General features: G+C 36.3%; 1 protein-coding gene across 1 annotated transcript in view; it reads left to right on the forward strand.

Annotated features, from left to right (window-relative positions):
* XIRP2 (xin actin binding repeat containing 2) overlaps positions 1 to 20,472 on the forward strand; it is a 272,775-nt gene that overhangs the window by 240,303 nt on the left and 12,000 nt on the right. The window contains exons 6-8 of the mRNA XM_058548591.1: positions 18,582 to 18,692; positions 19,077 to 19,149; positions 20,090 to 20,220. Coding sequence (XP_058404574.1) covers positions 18,582 to 18,692; positions 19,077 to 19,149; positions 20,090 to 20,220 — 315 coding nt within the window. The remainder of the gene's footprint in view (positions 1 to 18,581; positions 18,693 to 19,076; positions 19,150 to 20,089; positions 20,221 to 20,472) is intronic.

Genomic DNA, 20,472 nt, shown 5'->3' on the forward strand with positions numbered 1-20,472 from the left:
AGTGGAAGTTCTCAGGATATGGTTATCAATGAAAAATAAATGGATACTGGGTAAAAATAAAACCAACCAACCAAACCAAACAAACAAACTAAAAATTATATATGCTATAAACTCCTTGCAAATGTAATTTATTATCATAAGCTGTAGTCCCTGCTCTAAGGATATAAGATACTAATGTGAGAGTAATAAAAAACCACGCACTAGAAGTCTGAATATCTGCGTGACTCTAGGCCTGTAGTCACCTCTCTGAACTTGTTTTATTATCTACCTTTAGACATGCTAATAATATGCCATAATTCCATAAGGAATGACTAAATCTCATAATGCAATGCAATATGAACAAAATATAAAGGAAACATATGGAAGAATAAACTAGTAAATACCATTTACTGAACTGAATGCAGAAGACTGGGAAAATGAAAGAAAAAAGTCATCTGTACCTTAGAAAATTAAATGACTAATTTATAATCCTTAAGGGAATTTCAGATACATGTCAAATTTGGTTATAGAGAGGAATATATAGAAAAATCATGTCTTAGATATTGACTTAAATTTTTAAAGCTATCTAAATACATTCTAAAAACTGCTTCTTTTATCAGCAGGGATTGAGGACGTTTACCGGTAGAGATGGACAGTTAATTCTGTCTTACCTAAGCTGCTGTCGGCTCTGAGAGTGTTTTCAGCCTCTTTGCCTGTTGAAAGTACTTGAGATTTATGTCTCTGCTAAGTCTGCCTCTGGCCAAAAAATATTTATTTTGTTGACATATAAAAATTAATATTTAAATTAATTAATTTAGAAAAAGTAATATCAATTTGGAAATCAAGTTTAATTAGAGCTAAAAGAAAGAACATTTGTTTTGGGTCTCTGACAATATTTAATGTCACAATTAGTAATAATTTCATAAGATGTAATAATTAAGTCCAATCTGCCTCTTTCCTTCCTAATGTATTGAAGTCAGATGTTTCAGGGTAATTTGTGGGCTATATGGTAATAGTTTGTCTGGGAGATGAGCAATGGGACTACCAAGTTTTGAAAATTAAGCTAGCCCTTCTGTTTGTGATTGATCAGACTATTTTACACCTGTTGAAAAAGAGGTTTTTAAATAGAAAAAAAGGAGGTATAAGATATGGGCACATTCATTTATGCCTGACTTTTTAAACGGGATGATGTCCTATTTATATATTCTGCACTTGTCATGCTTTATGGTTCTGCCTCTTTAACAGCAGCATCACTGCTAGCCTGTGAGTATCTGTATGTAAATTAGGAGCCACTCTGGACAAACAGGGCCCCTGGGAGAGGGAGGCGAGGGGCAAGGGTTCAGCTTCTCAGAAGAATGTGTTGGGGGTACTTTATTAGGCGGCTCTGGTAGTTAGTACTAACTGTCTTTAACATCACCCATCTAGATTCTGCTTTTCAAAACAGCCATGACTGATTCTGGTAGATATGAGGGAAATCCAACCCTCCTTAAGGGATTATAAGCCGCTCAACACGTCTCCTGTTGATATTTAGGTTAGAAATGTCACATCAACATTACTTCTGATTTTGTTTTAGGATTGAGTTCTCAGCATTCTATGCCAGTGAAAATCAATAGTTCCTTAATGCTAGAATGGAAGGGACCACTTAAGAGGGATGTTTTTAATCCACTCACTACAACAGGCTCCAGTGGGGAAGAACGTTCTGAATAATCCATCCCCTCATTCTTCAAAGGGTGTCTTGAAGTATGCTGGGGCAGATATTAGAATAAATGTGTTATTGATGGGGACTGCCATTGTCTCTTTCCTGAGGTCATTTTCACTTGCCCATTCTACGGTTTCTGGGTTTTTTTTAAGACTTTCTTCCTTTTTCTTAACAACTTTTTTGAGATATAATTTGCCTACAATAAAAGTCACCCATCTTAAGCGTACAATTCAATGGATTTTTAGTATATTAACAAAGTTGTGCAGTGTCACCACAATCTAATTTTAGCTCATTCACCTTCTCTACAAAAGTAAACCTTGGACCCATTAGCAGTCTAAGATGTTCCTTCTTTGTGCCATATCCTCACACTCAGGGTTTGACTTTCACCTTCTCATGTGAATTTCTTCTTCATTTTCTTTCTCCCATATTTCCGCGGTACTGAGTACCTCCTTTCATGTTAATTGTGAAGTCCTGGAAGCCTCTTCTTTTTCTCAAGTTGCTTATTTTTTTTCTTTTTAAGTGGCTTAAGTAGGGAAGAGCAGATGGAGCTCCAGAAATTTTGGGAGTAATCAGTGCAACACAGCGCTTAGGTAATTGCTTTTATGTGCAAATGGCTGCACTGAATCCACGTCAAGAGTCTCAAGTATTCCCGACCTTCGCTCCCTGCCGCCAACTCTGGTGTGGACCAGTAGGAAGCTGCAAAACAGAGTGTATCTTTCCCCATACATCTGCCATTGCAAAAATCCTAATGTAAACATTAGCATTTTGTAAGATTATGTGGATTTGGAACAATCCCTGGACAATTTTTGGTTGACAGAAAACATTTCTGACAGCTTGTGACAGATATAATCTGACATCTGTGTGTTTTAGAGTCTTTAAAGGTGACCCATAATTATTTTCTAGCAAACTAAACATATTTTTATCAGCTAAATGTCCACATTGCAAAGCATTTCTAGTATAAGTGCTTTAAACCTACCTTTAGCTTTCTGTCACACGCATAGTTTTTCAAGGTCATAGATTGCTATTAACAGCCTCAAGCTAGCCTAGATCTCTATCAACACACAAGGTTTTGACCAAAAGTGTGTCTTGAATTGTCTTCTAATTGCATGCACTATTTTAAAGTGACTATTATAACTTAAGTTAACCTCCTCAAAATGAGGCAGTTTAGAGTAATGGTTAGGCCTGCCAGCTCCAAAGTCAGACAACCCTGGTTATAACCCCCTTAGTTAGCCACCTAGTATCTTCTGTAAAATGAGGATGAAATAACAGGTGTGTTTTAAGAATAAAATGAGACGATCCATGTAAAACTCTTACTATAATGCCTGGCATATATGAATTGTTCAATAAACACCACTTATTATCCTTAGTAGTATTGCCACTAAAGCCAAGAGAGCATAATCAAGTGGTAATTATTCTCAAAGTACAATATGATTCATAAATATCTAATGTATTTGTAAAACGGCAAAGAAGGATGACACTGATCTGTACCTCGCACCTTAGCTTTCTTTTCCGTTCTTTGGCCCTGGGAGACAGAATCATCATCTCCCAGGAGCTCATTAGGTAAAGATTAGTTTAAAATGAACGTCCCTGTACATGCTTTGGGCATGTGTTGCTCTGGAGTAGTCAGTAACTGTAGTGCATAATTAAAAAATTGTAATAGGAGGTCTTCTTTTGAGGAAAAAGTGCTTAACCCAAATTCTAGGAAATGACAAGATGAGGCAGACCTCCAGAAGGCTGAGGAGAGGAATAGGCACAAAACGTACTTTGTGCAGGCACGTTGGAGCCCTGAGATGCCATTATGAATAAAAGTTTGTTTTTTAAGTGGGAGCAAATGAATAACATAGCATTTGCTTTTGAAGACTGCTTTATTCATAGTATTGTGACAAAATGTACTGAAAGGAAAATAATATAATTAATATATGAATTGAATCAGGCAGGAGAGAAAAGGCTACACTGCTTGAATAAACGAGGAAAAGACGAGAAGTTGAGAGAGTGTTGATTTTTTTCCATTTCTACAAGTGTTTAGTTTCTCAACATGTTTCAGCTGATGCATGGAAGGGAACGAAAAGTATTTGTAAGAGGTAGAAGCTAGTTCATGACATTTTCTGGTTTGTGCAGTTGAAACAATGAAGATGACTATATTCCTACAATTGGCCTGATCAAATATGGCAAGTGTTTGTTCAACATACAATGCTGATATGTGCAAATGCTAAGAAATGAGGGGCCCTATTTGCCAGAGAACTGTTTCTTTTCCTTTGACACGGGCTAGGGAATCAGCCTGACCTTTCTCCAGACGGGCCAATGAATACACAAGAACCTCCCACAGGCTGAGCGATCACTGCAGGGGCCCGGTGCATGCTGGGTGCCAGCGTGGTCTCAGGGAAACACAGACCAGAAATGGCACAAGCCTTGTCCTCAAGAGGCTCAGTTCAGTTGACTGGAGTTATCTGTTAACCAAAACATCCCAGTTCCTGACTATGCCCTGCAGTAAACCAGCTTTGCTCTACACTAGTAATTCAGTTTTCCTTTCAATTCAGCAAGAGGGGGAAATGCAAGCTCTGATCCAGTTGTGGGTTTGTAGATGCATATTTAATGAACTGACTTTTTTCCCTCTACTCTTGCATTCAAAACTATCTCTGTTATTCTCATGATTGCTCATTCATTACTGCTTTTCCCACCTGTGTCCTGGCCACTGCAGCTGGTGACCTCCCATTACTCTAGCTCTGCTTGTGTCTCCTCTCTTTCTACCCATGTCCACCTTCCTAGACCTCTGTAGGTCGTGGCAGAATCCTATCGTTTTTTCTACAGAAATCGAATCGAAAAGAATTATATTTTGTGAAAAATTCCTTGCTCAAGTTGTGAAGTAAATTCACTTCATTTAGTAGTGTTTTCATCAACTATGAGGAAAACAAAAGCAAAAACAAACTGAATTCTGTGAGAACTTGTGTTTCTCAGGATGACAGGAAGAGAGGCTTTCTCTACAAGCCCCACAAACCACTCTTTCTTCTCCCGATTCCATGAAGGGCTGCATGAGCCTGATCTGTCTAGAAATGCACCCCACACTCCGTACAAAGCCCCTACTGTGTACCTCTACTCAGACCTCCCTGGGTTGAGGGCCAGGAATGCAGTGGTGGTAGGTTTCAGTGAATCCTCTGTCTGCTGGTTTCTACATCACTCTGGACCTGATGCAGGACATCTTTTCAGGGCCCCTGACACATCACCTTCTACCTCTTCTCTGACTGCATAAGGATTTAGAATCAAGTCACTCTCCCTGTTAGGCTGGGACATGGAATCTAAGTGGGAGCTTTGGTCATCTAAGTCATCTAGGCCCTCAGTGAGTGGTCCTCAACTCTGGCAGTATACTGGAACCCCTCGGGGCAGCCCAGGTCATTCTGATTTAATTATTCTGGCATGGGATCAGGGATCAGGGAACGTTACAGCTCTCCAGGTGATTCTAAAGTGCAGCAATGAACATGAGAGTGCCAACCCGAGCCAGGATTTGTTTTCCCAGAGATGACCGCTCCCCTCATAGTTTCTCATCTGTGGCTTCTCATCTGCCCACCTCATTCTTCTTCACTCTGATAGCAGGGCCCTTCTGTTTATATTGACATTTCTCCTGAGATGCCTACTGCAGTCGAAGACTAGAACAAGGGACTGTGGAGAACAGAGAAAGCAAGGGCTTCAACAAATCATGGGGAAGAAAATAAATATCAGCCAAATAACCAATGTACTGGTTCCCTCAAACCCTGTTAACTCCTTTGTTAATGGCAAATGGTATTGAAATAGTGTTTTATTTGCATACATAAAGATATATTCAGATATTAAAAGTAAACTAAATAATAGAATGATATAAATGAACTAAAGAAAGATATATCAAAATGCTAAAAATAAACCAATTAGAACAAAAATAAACTAAAAAAATTAAAGAATTTATTAGCTTAGGTCACACTGATACACCAATAATTAATTAAAACTGAGATTTAGCTCCTTAATTATTGCAATCTTTCATTAAAAAACTTGAGCTTCATTGGATTATACACTCTGTACACCTAATGTTTCTTGAATTTGTACCTTTGATATTTCTGTACAAACAATATTATTTTCTGAAAGACACAGGACTTAATTATGAGTGATAAATTTTATTAAATAATGCAGTAAACATGCTTATAGTCATTTGGCTCTTTATGTAACTAAACCAATGTGCAGTCTCCACCTGGGATACGAGGTGCCCATAAAGTACAAGAAGACTGTCTTCTGTGATCTACTGACATCAATCACATTACTTTAGAGCCACACACTATAACTCTCAACCTCTGCTGTCCCCAAATGAAGTTGATGGTAATTGCTACCCTCTGCTGAGGCGTGACCATGAAGTCTCAGCCATGGTCCCTTTACAACTTCCAATTTCAGCTCCTTTCTGAGGAATCTGTTGGTATATGAGTTCTCCTGCTAGTGCATAGAGGGATTCACTCCTCCCTTTTCTGTGGCAGCGCTGCACGCCATTCCAGTGCATCATTAGAAAGGGAAATTCATTCCAACCCCACACTGTGAAGACATCGGCAAAATGTCTGCCTGGGTCTTTTGTGGAAACTCTATCTTCTTGGTGAAACAGTGCAGTCTGTCCAGTGTGTGTATTCAGCCTGGATTCCTTTACTGTGCTGAAAGTAACTAAATGAACTAATCTGCCTGGTGGCTTGCAGGGGTTTAGAAATATTACCATATGAAGGGTGCCCTGGAACTGTTTCTCAGGCATTTGGGCCTCAGTGGATAGTACAAATACTCAGAAGTAAGACTAAGTTGCAAGCACAGATTCAATGCTTTCAAAAAATCCTGAATTGGTTGCTTTTCTTGCTACAATGCATCTTTGTTGTTCTCCAAAATAGAATTTGTATGAGCAACATTTACCCCAATTACTGGAGCACTGCTACCACAGCTTCTCTTCTTAATGGTATTGTAGGTTTTCTGTTTCTGTAAACCTATTTGTTCTGATAGAGCCCATGTTCAGTTTCATTTATAGAAGATAAGTGCACTTACAGATACGCCCTTCACTGCTTTAAAGTAAAATGAATTAGGATTCTGTTAGGAAAAAAGGAGTGGTATTGTTCTTATCACAGGGCCCGGAGTTGTTGAGACAGTGTCACCTGGACCCTTTCGCCAAATACACAAAATCACAGCACAGAGTTTCATGCTCTCCGTGCTTGAACAGGTGATCTCAAAAAGTGTTGGATGTTGATAAAGATGTAAAACACATATGTTAACATAATGGAATTCTATATTTTCTTTTATGGGAAGGAGTGGATACTCAGGGAAAGTTGGAATAGAAGAAGACATGTGTGTGGCCCCTTTTTCAATGTGAAGTCTCATATTAGTTTAGAAATATAAATGTGCCCTTCATATAATTACACTTGACAGAATACTCAATATAACAAGTATAACATGTATATACAGGTATAACATGTATAACAATATAATACACTAATTAAAAAGCTAACTTTATTTTTAATTTGTTAGAATGGCAAGCCACAGAATTTTAAGTTCTTAGGTTTTGCTAGTTTGTGAGGAGCAAGGAAAATTCTAACAAAAGAAACCATTAACATTACACAATCGTTATGCTTGTAGAGCTTAGTAAAATTGGCAAAATGTTTTTTCCACATAGTTACTTTTATGAAAATGGGTGTTTTCTGTAACCACTTGACATAAGAAGATATTATTAGCTCTTTCTGCTGCTTCTGGGTCTGGTATTTCTCAAAATAAACCCATCCTCATGGGTGTTTGAAAATGACTGGATTGAGTCAAGCTTGTCTATTCTTTTGTATGTGCATTTATTTATTAGTTTGCATAATTACAAATGAATTACCATGCTAAAAAAAACTGGAAAAACATAAGGCCTGAGAAAAGGAAGAGACATTAAGAGATTCTGTTCTTTGCACCACGCTATGGCGGAGATATGTTTGGGAAATTCTTCATTTTTTCCAGCTTCTATGTAAATCTCAACATCACACAACATGGGGTAAGATCATATCTCTTCTAACAACCTTTTCTTGTGCTTGTTCTTTATCCTTCTCTGTCGTCTGTGTCTTTTCAATTTTGAGACACCTCTAACTTCTGACATTGATTTTTATATTTGTTGAATCTTTACATTTGATGACCAATATTATATTTCTAGAAAAGATGTTTCACTGAATCACCAACCCTAAAATAAAGAAAGTAAAATGTGTAGTTATCTGATATAGTAGTGAAAAGGATATTATTTTGAAAGACCTAGTGATTTTTTTAAGAATTAATACACAATAAAAATTACTGCACATGACTATTGAACTTCAGAACTGTGCACTTCTTCAGTATATTTAGCTACTTGAGGATAATGGTGCTCCTTATTTCTTGTCCCTACTTTAAACACACTCTAAGTACATCATAAACGCATGTCGAATACACCACTTATTGCTTTTAGGTGTTAAAAACATTGGTTCAAAATGGCTGGGTGATGGAATTCTAGTTAATACACTATATTCATGCTGTATGGTTGGTATTTTTAAGATCTTGCATAGCATTCTTCCTTTACCTCCTTTTTCATGTATAATCAACATGTAGAATTCAAGAAGTGTAGAATTTTAAAGAATTAGACGTTATAGAAGTGTAAAGGTCTTGTACATCTCCTGCCACATACAACAGTCAATGGTAGCCCCTCCTCTCTATCTCCTCACTCCTTCCCCACCCTGTCCCAGCAGATTACAGATGAGGATTCTACTTATTTACCTGATTTCTCACTGGAATTGATAACAAATTCCAGCCATAACCCAACAGTCCTGTCTGCTTCTTCAATCCCATTCCATTCCCCATGTTGCTAGTAGATACATTCACCAGTGAAACTGCAGCTAATTACCCTTTTATTTTTTCCCTGTTTTTCCTTATTTTGAAGAAAATCCAACTGAACAGAGTAATTCAGCTGTGGTCATAATTAATAATTACCCTGAAATGCCTTGTTTGCTCAGATAATCTTGGAATGCTTACGTCAGAGCCAAATCTGTTTTACTGGGCTTCCTCCTTCTTGTTTGCGTTTTATATAAGGATTTAAAATGTCATTCCTCCCAGTGAACAAGACTGATGGCTGTAAAGACTCAGAGGGACAGTGAAAGGAGGCAGATGTGTATTATAAGAACTCTTTAGGAACCTCTTACCAGGCAAATTGTAACTGTCTCAAAGTCTTCCTACATGTACTTGTAATGTCACATGGAACATATATTGCCAAGAAATAAGCCCAAATCAGTTTCATTATAAGACATGAATAGTGTTTTCTACTGTTATCTGTTGCCAAAAATGAGGGGCACACATTTTCTTGTGTTTTTAACTGGTTTTCATTTAGTTAAGAAGACCTCCGTGTTCATAAATACTTTCTTAGCAGGGGTAATGGGCACTTGTCATTCTTAAATCTGAACCTCCTTCTATACTTAGGCACTCCACCACCCAGTAAGGCAGAACCGGCCTCCACTAGGAGAAGTGGCAAATATGGTACACTCATTCTCCTAGCCTTGCTGGTGTCTAGGACCCAGGCCCATGAACTAGACTGCACCAACAGACACCTCCAACTCAGGCTTGCATATAGAAGTAGTGAAATGACATGAGAAGCAGGGACTATGCAGAATCAATTTTGGTGATGGCTGGTGGCAGGAGATTAGCTACATCCAATTTCAAGAAATAACTATTGTGGAAGTGACATCCATTATATAGTATTAATGGCTTCGGCAATGAATGTGTCTGGTGTCCAGTGTCAGCAGCAAGGGTGCATTCGCCTGACGATTCTGCGGCATTATTCAGCACTGTTACCCACTACAAAACCTCCAAACCTTATTCTCTGGAATCCTGGAGATTCCATGAGATATACTCCACACCCCTACCACTCAATGTCTCTTTAACAAATTACTTTTCCTGTTTAAATCAGTCAGACTCTGAGGCTTGAAATTGGGAGCTGTGACTGATAAAAAGATATATAATTTACAAATCTTAACATTCTTAATTTATGTCTAGATGAGAGTTACACAACAGGACCTTTCAGGAAAGACCAGGGTGGAAAGAATTGCATAACAGTAGATTAAATCACTGTGAACTGACTGTTCACTAGGTATCAGTTCATGAAAGATAAACCATAGAAAAACTGGATAGATAGCACAAAGCCACTCTCTGGTCATGCCTGTATAGAATATTTCCATGTCCTAGCGACCAGGATGATTTGGAAGAGTCATAATACATACAGGCACATTTTTACTTATCTCTCCTTGAATAAGCCTTCCAAATGCGCTGCTTCTCTGGTGGAAAAGAAAATGTACATAGTATTGGAATTTGCTTTTTCTTTAGTTTCTGGGCTTAATTCTATAATGAAAAAAGCATGGTAAAATTCATTGACATAGCCACAGACAATCTACTTCATTCAGTCCTTTTTTTTTTTTTTTTTGGCCTTGTTTACTATGTATCCTGAGTTACTGGGAGAATAGCTGACACAAAGTAAGTGTGCAATGAATATTTGTTAACTAAAGATAGCAAACCCTAATGTAGTACTTGTGAGCCAGGTTTTCATAAACATTAACATACTTCCTCCTCGCAATAACCTTCTGAGATAGGCACTATTATTATCCCCCTCCATTTTTGTTTTTTGACAAGAAATGGACACATGGAAGGTCTAATTAACTTGCCCAAAGAAAGTGAGCAAATGTGATCCTAAGCCAGGAAGTCTGACTCCAGAGTCTGTGCCTTATTTTTTAATCCAGCTGATAATCATTAAGCACCTACCATATGTCAGGCACAAAAGATTCAGAGATGTTGTGATATTATTTTGCCCTCAAGGAGCTCACTGTTTCAGAGAGACAGACACATGAAAAATAATTACAAGTGCAATATGATAGACTCTATGATAGCAAATATAAATTAGGTTTGTTGGGACACAAGGAGTAAGAGATAAACCTTACTCTGGATGAAGGATGGTTGAGGAGGACATCTGAGGGTGGAGAATGCTTCAGCTGAAACTTGAAATAATTTTTCATGGATATAGAATGCCATTCCAGGCAAAAGGAACGACTTATACAAAAGGTAAAATAGCATGATATATTTGTGAATACAGTGAGGCATAATTGAGGCCTGAAGCTAGAAATGTAGGCAAAGGCCAAATAATAGAGAAAATTATATGCTATGCTAAAGAATTTTTACTTTATTCTAAGGCAATCAAGAGCCATTGAAAAAACTTAAATGGGGAGTAAAATGAATAGATATGCATTTAAGAAAGACTTTTCTGGCTATATATGATTGATGTGAAGGGGGTCAAGGTTAGATGGAAGAAGATAAGTGAGCAGACTACTGAAATAGCAGATTAAATACATAAGGGCTTAAACAAGTCAGAAGTTCTAGGGTAAAGAGGGCATTGACTCGAGATAATTAAAGATAGAACTGGCAGGCCTTATAAATCAATTGGATATTGGTGAGGGAGGCGTAGTAATGAAGGGGTAGAATTGTTCTGTTTATTTTGGTTTGTAACAATTAGCGTAACATACATGTTACCTCTGGTTTTCTTCTTCTTTAGAATATTTTCATTCTTTTTTGCAAGCTTTTTATTTGCAGTTTCACTGCTCCTTGAGACTCTAAGTTTTAGCCATTTTTATTGTACTTTTATGTTTATTTATGTCCTAGTGCCTCTTTGGTTTTAAGATGCTTCATGTCTATGTTAAGATTGAAATATTGTATACATATATACATCTTTACCATACGTCTACATAAAACTTCTAGAAGGTGTCCTTTACTGCAAATTGAATGTTTTTATGTATCCTGCTTTTTTGAGTTTGTCAAATAAATATTGTTATTTATATAACTAATATGTTTTATGGCCCAGTTGAGAGCACATCTTTTATATGTTCTTTTTATGAATCTTCAGCATTTTTGGACCCTGGGATATGGCTCTATAAATAATACTTTTTGGGAAAAAGAGGACAGTCAGAGTTCTAGCAGTTAACACTGGTATTGATCATTCAGAAACCTTTCTTTTTAAAGTCAAATATTTCTACTTTTAAATTATTTTTTGTTAAAAAATGATGTTTGCTCTTTATAGCTAAGTATGACCAAAGCATAATGGTTTTGAGTCAAGAAAGAGTTGAAATTAATTGAATAATAACACTTCTCTCAGAGATTTATGCAATAAATCTGCAGAACTCATGCATCTGTATATATTACAAATCTTGTCTCAAGAGAATTTCAAAATAACTGAGCCTTTTTTATTCCATTAAATATATATCTAAATATTTTTATGTATTGCACAGATATAGAGATAGATGGATAAATAGATGATTGGTAGGTAGGTAGCTAGATAAATAGATGATAGATAGAGATATAATCATAGAAACTTTTACTAAAGTAACACTGATAATGCTTAGCACAATGCTATGGAGATAGTTGGTCCTCAATGGCCATTGGTTGAATAAATGAATGAATAGGTTAAGCCTATATAATATCACTCATGTTTAGGGATGCAGTGATTTCAAAGGAAAAATTCACTATCTTAATGTTTTTTCAAATGTTTTGCATCATCAGTCTCTTATGATTCAACAATCCAACTAGGACATGCTCATAGCTTTAGGCAGGACTACTGACCCAAGTAAAACTGGAGGCTTCACTTCTGAGTGTATTGAGTTATACAGAGAATCAGGACTTGCAATTGCCTTGACTCTTCTTTCCTCTTGATATTTTCCCCCTATTTGTATAAATTAAAAATGAGAATACAGTATTCTTTCATTGTCATTATAAATGTCTCAACTTAACTTTTTGATGTCATAGTAATTCTGCCCAACGTATTCCACTGCTGTTTCTACTTGATGCTTGATGACACATCAGATTCACAAACTCAATAAATAATACCAATTCACTACAAATAGAACATACCAACTAATCTGTTTAGCACCATGAAGATCTTTTTATAAAAAGACTATTTGAAAATGTATTTTCCTATTTTGAAAGGTTCTTTACCTTTGTGTATGTGTTTGTTGCCTTTGTGTATTTTTTGGTTTCTTGTACAGGCTTCTACTCCCTCTCATGATGCCAGCTACTCTTTACAGCATCACAGCACTGCCATATTCTTCATAGATGTTCTGATCACTTGCAATGTTTTCAAGAGGCCTCTTTCTGAGTACACTTTGTAAAGTGATTGGCATATTATTGTTATTGTGAACATATTATGAAATGTTCAGTATCAAAGATTGTCAATCAAAATAGCAAAGAGTAAAGGGGCCGGCCCGGTGGCACAAGCGGTTAAGTGCGCGCACTCCGCTGCGGCGGCCCGGGGTTCGCTGGTTCGGAACCCCGGGCGCGCACCGACGCACTGCTTGGCAAGCCATGCTGTGGCGGCGTCCCATATAAAGTGGAGGAAGATGGGCACAGATGTTAGCCCAGGGCCGTCTTCCTCAGCAAAAAAAAGAGGAGGATTGGCGGGTGTTAGCACAGGGCTGATCTCCTCACAAAAAAAAAAAAAAATAGCAAAGAGTAAAATCAGAGGATTATGTGGAAAAAATTTAGAATCTCAATTTTTAAACTAGATTTTTATAAAATCATAAAATCTTCACACTCCTAGAAAAAGAAATGTGACTGTTTGCTCATACATTCACTCCTTGATATTTTCGGGTGGGGCATTTGCTGTCTATAAGGAAGCTAAACACTGGGATTGGAGGATGCATGAGTTCAGTTAAAGGAGAGGGTCATATTATCAAATAATGACTGTGAAATGTAATCGGTTGATAATAGAGATGTGCACTGGCAGTATGCAAATACAAGAAAAAGAAGCAGGAATAGGTAACTCTGTATAGAAAAGTCAGGAAAGGTTTTAAAGGGAAAATAATTTTTTTGAGCCAAGACTTCAAACGTGTAGAGTGACTATGGAAAGCCTTAACCTGAAGCTCAAATTCCAGGGATGTCAAATGTTATATTGCAAAATTTTTAAGTAAATTTAGAAAAAAATAAAGAGAGAACACTCAGGGCAAAAGAAAACATGTTTGAATTTGAATATATCCAAATCTAGACAAATGTAACCTATTAACCACAAATTTTTATGCTCATCACTTAAAAGAAAGAACAGATTATTCTATCAAACCTTGAATCCATTGACATTTTTGCTAACATAAATAGCATGTTTTTGGCATTGTTTATGTCTGTTTGACAAAGATGCAAATAACATTTATACATCATAACCCTTTCTAGTTTTATTAAAAATGAGATTAGTGATGGGTAAAATTGCTGAATTACTGGCATTGAGCATGAGCTGTTTTTTCCACTCTAGTGAAGCAGCTGTCATTTACTATTCTGCCAGTCTTTCAACACATTTTTTTCTATTGGGTAGACTTCTAAGAGTCACAATAATAGTGAGTCACCATAAAAAAGTCTGTCTTTTTCTTTCCTTACTCATTATGCTAGAATGAGTTTGCATTTTTAATGGTTGAAACGTACAATGTCTTTTCCTATAATGACAACAATAGCACGTTGTGTAGGCAGAATGCGAACTCCTTCTTGTGCTGGAGAAATCTGCTTAGGAGAAGTGCATATCAAGGACAGATTTTTGTAATATACTTGGCTAATATATGAGCTGTCTTCAGATTGGTGTGAGCTATGCAAACATCATGATATTGTTTTGTAATTGTGAGACATTTTCTCCTTTAGATTCCAAAATTAGAGCACATATATCATCTGTTTTCTTGTTTTAATGGTTAAACGAGATTTTTTTAAAAATGAGTTTAAAGTGTGATTTAATGACTTACCCAAGATTACAACATACCTAGTAGAGGAGGAGTTAGTACTAATCCCCATTTCTAACTCCTGGTTAATCTGCCTGTGAATAGAACTGCATTTTTGTCTCTTGCAGCCTGATCTATATTGAATTTAGTTTTTGGGAACCAATTTCATGAATCGTTTTGTGTGAACATATGTAAAGTGTTCTGGTCAGAATTCTTTATTACATTTTATTTGCGTAATTTGATTTCTTCCTGAGCATTATGATGATCCATCTTTTTACCTAAACTTACACTCTATAGACACCAGCAATTGGAAAAAATGAAAGTCAAATTTAAAATCCAAACTAAACTAGTTGCAAAATATGAAACACAGTAAATGATGAAAATAAAGTCTTGGAATATTTTAAGATAGACTTTATGTAAATTACAGCAACCAGGGGGCAGTAAAATTGATGCACTGACACTAACATTTCAAAGTAGTGTAGCAATTATAGTTCTATTTAGTAATAGCACATAAGTGCTGAAGTAGAAACTTACAACTCTAAACTAAATTTATGTACCTTTGTACTATTTGTGTTGTGTCATCTTCAACAAGAAAATATATTTATAGATGAAAGTCGTGGACTGTTTTTACTCAAGTAGATACACAATAAGTATAGTGTTTGCCCCAGAAAATGATAATTTTTAAAATATGTGTCAAAAATACATTTATTTACTGTTTTTCTACTCCCAATATTTTGCATTTGTCTTTCGCAACACACAGATTCACATCGCTGACTCTGTTTTTTCAGTCTGATGAATAGCAGCAAGTATCAGAAACTAAAATTTCTATGGGTTACAGGCAGGTTTTTAAAAAGTATGAACTTAGTGTTAAATATTAGTGAGTGATGGGAACAGTGACCAACTGAAAAGTACAGGCCCCAACTAAAAAGGTTGGCCACTATTTTGTTCCAGCAAAGCACTGCCATATTGGAATGTGAACCCAGTGTTGCCAGATCTTCAAAATTTTCAAAAGCAGGCAGAAATCTTGATTTTTGTATGTGTTAACTCATTCAAAACTTTGAAAACACTGAGTGGGCCAAATAAGCATGTCTCTGGGCCACAGCCTGTCACATGGGCCTCTAGGTAGAGACGTGATTCTACAGTAATGGTCATGGTGCCCTTCAATAAAGATCTTGGTATTGGTCAATTTCCCGCTGTCCTTTGCTCTTTCACTGTCTGTTTAATCATTACTTCCTGTGTCTCAGTATGTCATAAGAAAGCATAGAATATTCTCATTATATCCCTATAGATGGAAAGACTTGTCACAGTTGTAAACAGTTGTCATGCAAAGAGTTGTCTGTGCCCATGCATTTTTTCTGTCCGCAGTCTCCAATGATTGTTCCCTCCAGCCCAATGTTATTGATATCTTTAAATAAAACTTGATTATGCAAAGTTTCTTCTTATATGGAATCATGAACATTTAAACTTAACAGAAAGAATATGGGATTATTTATTTTCTATACTCCCTCTTGAGAAAGTAAAGTACACATTTTGTTCATTGTTCTGTCCCAGTTTCTAGGAAGTTCTCTGGCAGATAGAAGGTTGAATGACATTAATTTATTAATGGAAGTTTGCTATTTTAGTTATTCATTCATTAAGTAAACTTTTCCTTGGCACAAACTGTGTGCCAAGGATTTTATTAAATATCATTTGATGTATGTGGATCATTAACTCAGGCTAGAAAACCATTCTGCTTGGGGAAAAAATTACACTGGTCTTCAATTTAATGAGATATAATCTATAGTTTTTCAGCTTTATTGAGGTATAATTGACAAAATTATAAGATATTTAAAGCGTACATCGTGATGATTTGATATATGTATACATTGTGAAAAGCTAACTCCTATCTAGTTAATTAACACATCCAATGAAATGTAATCTACATTTTAAAGTGTAAACTACATTTGACCTTCAATTCTCTGTAGGACTTTTGGGAGGGTATCAACTAGTTTTCTTAATTCTCCTTCCTAGAAAAGTGTAAATAGATCAGATCATACTATACCTCTCTAAGTAAATGTCTGACTGCCACTTAGTTAATTAGAAATTTAACCCTGTACACCAAATACCCTTGGGGGAAAAGAGCCACACACTACAAGTCCACTAGCAAAAAAAAAAATCACAAGTCAGGATCTCATGTACTAGTTTTAAACTTATTCTTGGTTTAAAGGACTAGAGTTTGATAGTTTAAAACTATTTAACCCTCTGTAAAAAAAAAATTTAGTGCTCCTATTTGATTAATAGTAATAATGCACCTTTGCTTATCGGACTATTCTCTACTCAGACAAATTTTTAAAAATCAGATCTCAAAATTAGTATTTGTCAGTCATGTCGAGATCAAGATAAAAGTGAACTTTCAACTTCAAACAAATTCTAATGCATGTGTTCTTGAAGAGTCATCTGTCCATATCCTTATTTTATTTTATTGTTTTGAAGGTTTTTATTTTTTTGCTGAGGAAGTTTCACCCTGAGCTAACATCTGTTGCCAATCTTCCTCTATTTTGTATGTGGACTGCCACCACAGCATGGCCGCTGACGAGTGGCGTAGGTCCTCACCCAGGAACCAAACTCAGGCCGCCAAAGCAGAGTGCACTGAACTTAACCATTAGGCTGCTGGGCTGGCCCCCTATCCTTATTTTTTGATATTAAGATTTTTAGCAGTATGCCAACTGCCTCATCATATCAATCAATCAATCATACACTGAGTCAGATAATATTTTGTAGTAACAGTAGGACTGAATCACCAAAATTAACAGGAGCTTCAAGCTGCCAATTCAGCCAGGGTCGCCTGCACTAACTTAACCAAAATCAAAAGTAGCCCTTGTGTGAAGAGAGAGAGAGACACACTAGCATAATGTGGTCTGTTTATATTGGTTATACTTAATGGTTATATTCTTCAGTTGAACTCTGGATGTGTCATCAAACTAGATGGCCAACTTGAAGACTGGAATGTCTTTCTGTTACATGAAAATCTGACTTACAAACAGCAAAATATATTTCTTTTTCTTCAAGAATTTCCATTTTCTTTTTAAGGTTCATCCTTCTTTATTTATTTATTTATTTATTTATTTATTTTCACCATCAAAATACTAATTACAACCCATCACCACACACATGTACCAAATTATCCCTTTCACCCTCCTCCCTCCCCCCTTCCCCTCTGGTAACCACCAATCCTTGAAAACACCAATTTGCAAAGGTACATGCACCCCTGTGTTCATTGCAGCGTTATTCACAATAGCCAAGACTTGGAAGCAACCTAAGTGCCCATCAAGGGACGAATGGATAAAGAAGCTGTGGTATATATACACAATGGAATACTACTCAGCCATAAGAAACGATGAAATCCAGCCATTTGTGACAACATGGATGGACATTGAGGGCATAATGCAAAGTGAAATAAGTCAGAGGGAGAAGGTCAAATACCGTATGATTTCCTTCATCCTTCTTATATTAGGTACAAGTTAGCATCATTAACATTTGTTGCTTACTAAGGGTAGCAGGCAGAATAATGGCTCCTGAAGGTATCTATGTCCTAATCCCCAGAATTTATGAATATATTAAGTTACATGGCAAAGGAGAATTAAGATTGCTGATGAAATACCACTGCTAATCAGCTGACTTTAGACAGAGAGATAATCCAGTATTATCTGGATTGATCTAATCTACTCATAAGGTTCTTAAAAGTGGAAGAGGGGATCAGAAGAGAAAACCAAAGAGATGGCAGTGTGAGAAAATCTCAACCTAATAGAGGAGGGGGGCCATGAGCCAAGGAAAATGAACATCCTCTAGAACCACAACAGGCCAGAGAATGGATTATTCCTTAGAGCCTGCAGAATGGAATGCATACCTTCTGACATCTGCCAACACCCAGAGAGACCCAGTCAGGGCTTCTGACCTACAGAACTGTTAGATATTAAGTTTGTGCAGTTTTAAGCCACCAAGTTTGTGGTAATTTGTTATTGCAGCCAAGCAAACTAATATACTGAGTAACCTTAATTTTTTTTTAGAAGCCTCTGTCACTGAAATTGCATTAATAAAAAAAGTTAAAATTTTCAGACTTTTCTTAAAGCATTGTCTATTCACTCATTCATTCATTCATTCATTTTCAGGAGGTAATCCGTAGCAGCCAGGTCGACATCTCAAGCAGCAGCCAGGAAATGGAAAAGAATGAACAAGAAGCTTCCAAAGCACACAAAATTGATGCTCTTGGAACAGAAATGGTAAGTACTTAGAAAGAATACTTTCCAAACTGTTTCCAGAACTGTGTGGAAATTCTGACCTTGTTGTAACCAATTGCTTTTATTGTCCTTTAAGTATTTGATATTAATACATATCAGTCTCTTCCCCTACTTTGGAGTTGACATTCTTTGAAAAATAAAATGAGGATTCTAAAAACATGAGGGCACTTTAGGTGTCAATTCGTATATGTTCTGTTATAGCATGAGCCCAAGCGTTAAAATAACTGACAGAGGTTTAATTTGCACATCTCAATGTGCACTGAAGTCTTAGATGAAAATCACTGTGAGATGAAGAATAGATGTGCAGTACTGAAAAAACTGACTTCTTAAAAACAATTATTTATTTAAAACGATTTTTAGACACAGGTCTCTCATCTTGAAAAGCACACTAAGGAACAAAACCAAGCTTCTCAGTTCCATCAATATGTTCAAGAAACAGGTAAGAATCTGGTATTATTTGACTCCAATATACCTTTCTCCTATTGATGTGTCTGTGTTTCAATGAAAGACTTCCAAAGCACAAACCCTCCCACTAAGAAAAGTTAGTAACTATGACTCATGGTCCCAAAGGAGACAGGGTAGTATTTCTGTATATAATTAGGTTCTGCCTGAGGTAATAGACGCAATAAGCTTCTCAAAATAGTTCATTGCCCATCAACCCTATGATGTATTTATCCTAAAAGTCTAGAAGGTGATAAGCTAGTCACCTCTGAATTGCTTTTTGCCTCAGGGACCTAGAATAAAATTTGCTGTTTATCAAGCTCCCTGAGAACAGAAATGTTATCTGGATTGTATTACTTTTAATAACATATTTAAACACTTTTAAGTTCAGCTCTCCAACCTACAGATATAAGATTAGACTACAGACAAATCTGTGTGAATTTGCATAAAATGGGAACAGGCTGTCTTGCCTATAAAAGGGGAATGAGAAGTTTTGCTGTCCTGAAGAGCTAAAAGGGAAGATTCAAGCCTACTGTAACCTAAACATTACTTGACTACAGCTGTTATTTTGGTTTTGCTTAAGGAAGTAGGTCTTCCTTTGCTTTTCTTCTGTTGTTTTTTTCTTTTTTTACTAACTTTTATTATTTTTCCTGAGCATGAAAGTAAAACATGCTTGTAGAAAACTTGGAAAATATATACAATTAAAATAAACAACAGTTCCATCATTTATGACTTCCCATCCAGAGATAATCACCATTTCTCTTCCTATATTTCTTGACATATACTAACTTACATAATGAAATAGTGCCATATGTATACATTGGTACCTTCAATCTTTTTACTTATATTCTGAAAAGTTTCCCATAGCATTATAATTTCTTGTCAAATATCGTGTTTATTAATTACATAATATCCCTGGTGTTCTTTTCTGTTTGTAGTCATCGATACACCTGAGGATGAAGAGATTCCAAAGGTTTCAACTAAGTTTTTAAAAGAGCAATTTGAAAAGTCTGCTCAGGAAAAGGTTCTTTATTCTGACAAAGAGATGACCCCAGCTAAGCAGATTAAGGTAAGACAATTTCTCTACACAGAAACATATTAAGTATAAAACCAGATGTAAATGTATCGCATTTTATTATTGAATGTTTGAGGTGGTTTTTCAACAAAATGTTCTGAACCAGTATTTATTCTGTTTCATAAGGAGAATATTATTCTACATAAGTAAAGCGGTAGTGGTAAAAGTTTTCCCACTAGAGAAAATTAGGGAAGAAAAAATTACGTATGCTCTAAAGTTTAATAACTAACATTAGATAAAGTAATA

This window comes from Diceros bicornis, chromosome 10 (assembly GCF_020826845.1).
Source record: "Diceros bicornis minor isolate mBicDic1 chromosome 10, mDicBic1.mat.cur, whole genome shotgun sequence".
NCBI lineage: Eukaryota > Metazoa > Chordata > Mammalia > Perissodactyla > Rhinocerotidae > Diceros > Diceros bicornis.